Source organism: Gavialis gangeticus, unplaced genomic scaffold, assembly GCF_001723915.1.
Source record: "Gavialis gangeticus isolate Ggan-Ray unplaced genomic scaffold, GavGan_comp1, whole genome shotgun sequence".
In the NCBI taxonomy this organism is placed as follows: Eukaryota; Metazoa; Chordata; order Crocodylia; family Gavialidae; genus Gavialis; species Gavialis gangeticus.
Window position 1 is genome coordinate 8980004 of NW_017729012.1, and position 6093 is coordinate 8986096.

Sequence of the window (6093 nt, forward strand, 5' to 3'; positions counted from 1 at the left end):
TGATGGGGAAACCCAGACACCCCTACCCCTGCCTACAGACACTGCACACTAACATGCATTTTTGTGACATGCCGGACCTGGAGCTGAATGGAAACTGCTCCAGCAGTTATTACTCTCCTGCCCGGCCTTCTCCTCGAGGCTTGATTTCCCCCGAGACTAGCTGTTGGCAGCAGTGCCCAGGTTCCTTCCTGGCCACGGGGTTGCATCTGGCTGCGCTGCTGGGGGAGTGCCTCCTAAGGTCTCGTCTTTGTTTTCAGGCCATCATCTTGCCACAGGTGGTGATGGGGGTTGCAGCCAATATCCTCAATGTGGGCATGAACGCTCTGCTGCTGTACGCAATGAAGCTGGGAGTGGTGTAAGTCTGAGCAGGCAGAGCCATGGGTAGCCACTCCATGAGGTTTAGCAGAGATCTGGGGGCTCGTCAGACCCAGGGCCATGGCTGCTCTTCTCTTGCAGATGCTCCCTGCCTGCACAGCTGTAGGTCTGCCCTTGGGTGCTGCCAGCCTTTGGAGGTGGGGAGGGTTGAACCCTCTGAGTGGAGAATGGAGTATCCATTTGGGGGGTCTCTGGCAGCCTGGCCGGTGCGAAGGCTTTCGTGCTTCTAGCAGCCAGGGGTGGAGGAGACACCAGTGCAAGAGGAGGAGGGGAAGTGCCACATGTGACCAACCTGTTTCTCCCTGCAGGGGCTCTGCCTGGGCCAACACAGTTTCTCAGTACACGCAGATGATTCTCCTCTTTTTGTACGTGTGGTGGAGGAAAATCCACGCCCGGACCTGGGGAGGTAGAGTATGTCTCCGTCCAGTTCCGACATTACTCGGCTGATCCTGCGGTGGGTAGATGCTCGGGCACTGGCTTCTGTAGGATCTAGCCAGGTAGCGTGGATACAGTGGACATCCTCGGGTAGCAGCTCCTGTCTCCCTGAATGAGACAAATCCTAAGTGCTTCGGATATGGGTGGTGCCTTGGCTCAAGCCTGACCTGGGATGCAAGCTCATTCTTGGCCATCTTATGCCAGTGCATGCACTGATGACTGATAGGGCTGGGCTTTGGCCCCTGGGATGCTGCCTTGTGCCATGGTTTCTGCAGGCTGCACCCTGCTACAGCATCCTGTGGGGGTTGAGAGGCATCTGCTTCCTCCTGACTGATTGCTGCCTTGCTACAGGCTGGACCAGGGAGTGTCTGCTGGAGTGGGGCTCCTTCACGCGGTTGGCCGTACCCAGCATGCTCATGATGTGCATTGAGTGGTGGACCTTCGAGATCGGGAGCTTCCTGGCAGGTGAGCTGGCAGAGTCCTGTGCAGACGCCCTCTCCCTTCCTTCTGTGCTCCCACAGAGGTCTCTTAGTGCTGGCGACCCTCACGCCTCGCTGAGCAGACCTGAATGGTGTCTCTGGCTTACAGTGCTCCCCTGGAGTCTGTGGGTGGGTCCTACAGGGCTCCCTGCTCCTGTCAAACCAAAGCCTCCTTCTCCCCCCTGCCAGGAACGAAGCTAATTGTAGTGATGGTTAAAAGTTGGCTGTGGCAATTCCCTCCTAGGTCTGATCAGCGTGGTGGAACTAGGGGCTCAGTCTGTCATCTATGAATTGTCCAGTGCCGCATATATGGTAAGAGCTCAGGCCTGCTTGCAGGGAGTGCTGGTGGCTGGAGTAGGAGCACAGAGAGCAGAAGAGGTTCCCAGGCAGCCTAAGGATGTGGGCTGGGGTGTTCATGGTGCCAGACCACACTCCATTTTCCTGCTAGGGGATAGCCAGACTGCAGTAGGGCACTGCCTGCCCCTACCCCTGCCTCTGTGCTTGGAGCAGGGATGAGCAGACCACTACTTGTGCCCTGTCCAACCTTCCCCTCTTCCTGCCTAGGTGCCCCTGGGCTTCAGCGTGGCTGCCAGTGTCCGTGTGGGCAATGCCTTAGGATCGGGGGATGCAGAGCAAGCAAGGACATCCTGTATCTCTGCGCTGCTGTGTACAGGTGGGAACAGTCCTCTAGCTCGTGCCTGCTGGCCTGATCTACCCTGCAAGAACTTCCCTTCCCTAAATTCTTGGGTGGCTTAAAGGCAAAAAATGCCTGACGGGCCCCATGAACAGTGGGGCTGTGTGTGGGGCATTGTTGCCCCGGCAGGGATGGTCCCTCCAGCAGAGATCGTGATCCCAAGCAGCACAGGAGAGGAGCAGACCGTGGCCCCCGTGTTAATCAAACTGCCTGGCTCTTTCAGGAGTGTTAGGTGTAGTGGTGGCCGCCCTGTTGGGGACCCTGAAAGACGTTGTGGGCTACATCTTCACCAATGACAAGTGAGTCATCCATGTCCGTTCACGACAATTCGTTACCTCTTTCAAAGAGCTGTTCCACACGCATGGGAATTCATGCCCTTCAGTTGCAGTCTAGAAGGGACATTGTGGTGCCAGTAACTAAGGAGCTGGCCCAAAGCCCATCGATTTTTCCCATGGACTTCACTGGGCCTGTGTGTGGCAACAAGCATCAGAACTAAAGTTTGTTCCTCCCTCATAGTCAGGCTGCCCGGCTTCACCCGCAACCCTAACTGACAGCCACGTGCCTTTGTCCCAACAGAGAGATTGTTACCTTGGTGTCTAAGGTGATGCTGCTCTTTGCTCCCTTTCACTTGCTTGATGCAATGGCGGTGAGTATTTCCGTGCACCCGGCAACCTTCTCTGCGAGCTTGACCGCAGTCATTTTGCTTATTCAACTGTCTTGGTTCCTCTGACTCTTGCAATCTGCCAAAACACAAGTTTAATACGCTATGCAGTCACGTTGCGTCTGAAAGTAGCGGCCTGTGATATTCTGGAGCAATCTCAAACTCCATAGTGGTTGCAGCTAGCACCAAGGCACCCCAGATTTCACCATTATGGGTTAATAATCTGTGGTCAAAATCACAGTCCAAAATTGAGTGGCTGATGTTGGGAATCAAGGGGCCCAAACACCCCGCCTGGTGTTCAGAGGAGCTGGCTGTCCTCCAACACCCACAGCACCTGGGTACGACCTTCTGCCTGCACTCGGTTTAGACCTAGTGGTGTCCTGCCCCATGGGTGGGTAGGGGGGACAGACACCATCACAGCAGTGTAGCTGAATCTCACACACACATGCACATGCTCATGTACGGCAACTAAGGACAGTCACACAAGTTGTTATGAACGGAGGAGAGGAGGGTTTTATGGCATGCTGGCAGCTCTGCGGTAACTGCCCAGGTGCTCACACTTACAAATGAAAGCCAGGCTGCATCCCACTCCCCATGAATGAGCCATAAGCAACCAGCTTTAGCACTCAGAGGGGATAAAAGCAAGAACACAGGCAGCTGAAAGGGATGTGGGTGTGCAAATCAGCTGCTCCACCTCTTGGTAACTGGGTGGCTTTAGCTTCTGGGCATCAATCATCTACTCTTCATACTGGAGTAGCAAGGACCCTTCTATCATATCACTCTTGGGAGGGAGACTGAACAGGACTTGAATCGAAGCTGGCTTCACGGGCTAATGCAGCAGCCTCAGCCCATCTTAAATTATCTCAAAGTTGCACCTTTCCCCTCAAGGGCTGCATTGTTGCCTGCCAGGCTGCGGCAGGAGCTGCTGTGCTGCACACCGACTGCTCTCTGTCCTCGTAGGCGACCTGCGGCGGTGTGCTGAGGGGGACAGGGAAGCAGAAGTTTGGGGCCATCGCCAACGCCATCGGATATTACGCCATCGGGTTTCCGCTGGGAATCTCGCTGATGTTCGCTGCAAAGCTTGGGGTGCTGGGTACGTGTGCTGTGAGCACGCACGGTGCTGAACATCCTGACGCACATGGGCCGCTGCTCATGGCAGGTGAAATCCTGACCCTGGTGAAGTCAGGGCAGCCGTTTCTATTGGCTGCAGTGCAAGGAGAACTGGAGCCCTGTTTCAGCATACCATGCACTTTGGCTTTGCTGGCTCCCAGAAGGCTCAAGCCCAGGCTAGAGCATTTAGCTGAACGTGGGCTCAAATAAGCATCTGCTTTCAATAAGCGCATGGAGTAGATAGCAGTGTAACTCCAGCATATGGATGGGGGCTTCAGTCCAGTGCCTCGGGGAACAGACAGCAAAGCAGATTTTGCTGTTGCCTTTATATATACAGCATGAACCACCTTAGAAAACCAGTTATGTCCATGTGGTTGCAGTGATCTGAATTCACTGCAGTTACTCTAGGTTGCACCCGGTAACCGAGCAGGACGCGGCATAGTGTCTGTCCTGTGACAAATGCAGTACAACTTGGGCCCGGGTATAGCTGCAAGTGGGGTCAGCCAAAGGGCTTTCAAGGTTGCCGATGGGAATCCACATCTGCTGGACAACGAGGTCCACGGCGGGGCTTGATCAGGACTTGTGCATCTCTAGTTTGGGAATGAAGTCCCAAGAAATGAAGTAGCTGCAGAGTGACATCCGGACCTCAGGGAAGGCCAGGTGCAGGGACCTCCATCAGGGGCCTCCAGATAACTGACCCTGATTTCCCTTTGTTCCAGGCCTATGGGTGGGACTCATCGTCTGCATTGCTCTGCAGGCCATTTCCTTCTTCATCTATGTCCTGCGCATAGACTGGAAGAAGGCTGCAGAGGAGGTAAGACTCTCACAGCCTGCTAGCCTCGTCCAGAGGCTGTGGGCCAGCTCCTGAGCCCATGCCACACTGCAGAGCTCTGAGGGCGCGCAGCGTTGTGCAAGCGCAATCTGTCTCTTCCTCTTCCCTGCTTAAAGTGTGTTTTGCTGGGCATGAGCGTATGCAGCTCGTGCCTTAAACCGAAGGAGTCAGCAGAAGGGCCCAGGTGTAGAGGCACTCACAGGTTGTGATCCAGCTGAGGAGTGAAAAGCAGAGCTGGCAAAGCCAGGTCGTGGCCCACACAGCTGCAGGATTGATCCTTGCCAAGGGTGCTGCAGCCAAGTGCCTGTGCCCTGGGAAAGGAAGGATCTTGTGCGCTCAGAGAGCAGAAGGCCGGATCTCTTTCCCCCCCCCCCCTCGGTGGAGCTGGGAGCGCGTTGTGTTCCCAGCCTAGCCGGACCCTCACTGGCTGCAGTCCGCTGCTCCGTTTGGGATGGGTTTTGAGGGCATGCCCTGGCGACAGGGAGAATCTGACCCTGTTCTCTGTTGCAGGCTCAAATCCGGGCAGGCCTCAAAGTGCAAGCAGAGATCCTGGGCACCAGCAGCTCTGCGGTTCATTTGACTGGTTTTGGTATGTGACTGGGGGCTGGAGTCCTACACGCAGTGCCCCTTGCTCTGGAAACGCTCCCGGGCAGGGTGTGGGGAGAGGAGTGCTGCGTGGGAGCTGCTCTGGCTGGCCCATGGCCTTTACTGGCTGTGGGGCCCTAAGCGGACCTCAGGTAGCACTGAACACCCTGAGCTGGCCAGCAGAGCTGACCTGGGACCGCTGTCCTTCGCCCCTGCAGCTGGCCGTATGGCTCAGCCTCCAGGGCAGGGCCCCACGTGTAACACTGACCCGTCTGCTCCCCAGACTATTTCACAGCCGAGACAGAAGTGCCGGACACTGTAGTTCTGCCCGCTGCCATCTCCAGCAGCGAGAGCCTGCCCGAGCCCCAGCTCGCCCCTGGAGAGGAAGTAGCCGTGCTGCCTGCCCTGCCAGGAGGCAGCGTCTCGCTGGGGAAGGGCCTGCTCCTCCAGCGCGGGCTAGCACTGGCTGTTGCCATCACGGTCCTGCTGGCGGGGGTCCTCGTGCGGCTCCTGACAGGCAACGGCTAAGCATAGCCACCGTGGCCAGAGACGTGACCACGGGGACGGTGGAGTGCCGTCTGGAGTGCTGCAGGCAGGAGCGGCCGAGATGCTCCTCTATCCTGGCCCATGTCTTGGGGTCCGTGGTCTGGTCACACTGTCCGTGCTAATGGGCTGGGCCTGTGCTGCCACTGAGCAATGCTGACCCAGGGGGCTTTCGCCCCCTCTGTGGGAGCCTGCTGGGCCGTCGTCCCCAGCCATTTCCTGGTCCTGAAGCACTTGTTCGTGTCCTGTTCTGTTGTTTGGTTTGCAGCTCGGGCTTTGTTGGCCCAGGCACTCCATGGGGGCAACGGCCTTTTGTCTTTCAGAGTTGGCTCTGGGGTCCCCCTGTAGCTAGCCCTAGGCTAAGACGGTTGGGTAGTTG

At 56.9% G+C, this 6093-nt stretch overlaps 1 protein-coding gene across 1 annotated transcript in view; it reads left to right on the forward strand.

The window, feature by feature from the left end:
- The window catches only part of SLC47A1 (solute carrier family 47 member 1), a 13704-nt gene extending 7943 nt beyond the window's left edge, over positions 1-5761 (forward strand). Inside the window, exons 6-16 of the mRNA XM_019510957.1 lie at positions 258-355; positions 684-781; positions 1162-1275; positions 1534-1601; positions 1854-1962; positions 2207-2282; positions 2560-2629; positions 3605-3737; positions 4474-4568; positions 5097-5175; positions 5455-5761. Coding sequence (XP_019366502.1) covers positions 258-355; positions 684-781; positions 1162-1275; positions 1534-1601; positions 1854-1962; positions 2207-2282; positions 2560-2629; positions 3605-3737; positions 4474-4568; positions 5097-5175; positions 5455-5699 — 1185 coding nt within the window. The 3' untranslated portion in view covers positions 5700-5761. The remainder of the gene's footprint in view (positions 1-257; positions 356-683; positions 782-1161; positions 1276-1533; positions 1602-1853; positions 1963-2206; positions 2283-2559; positions 2630-3604; positions 3738-4473; positions 4569-5096; positions 5176-5454) is intronic.
- Positions 5762-6093: the final 332 nt, after the last annotated feature.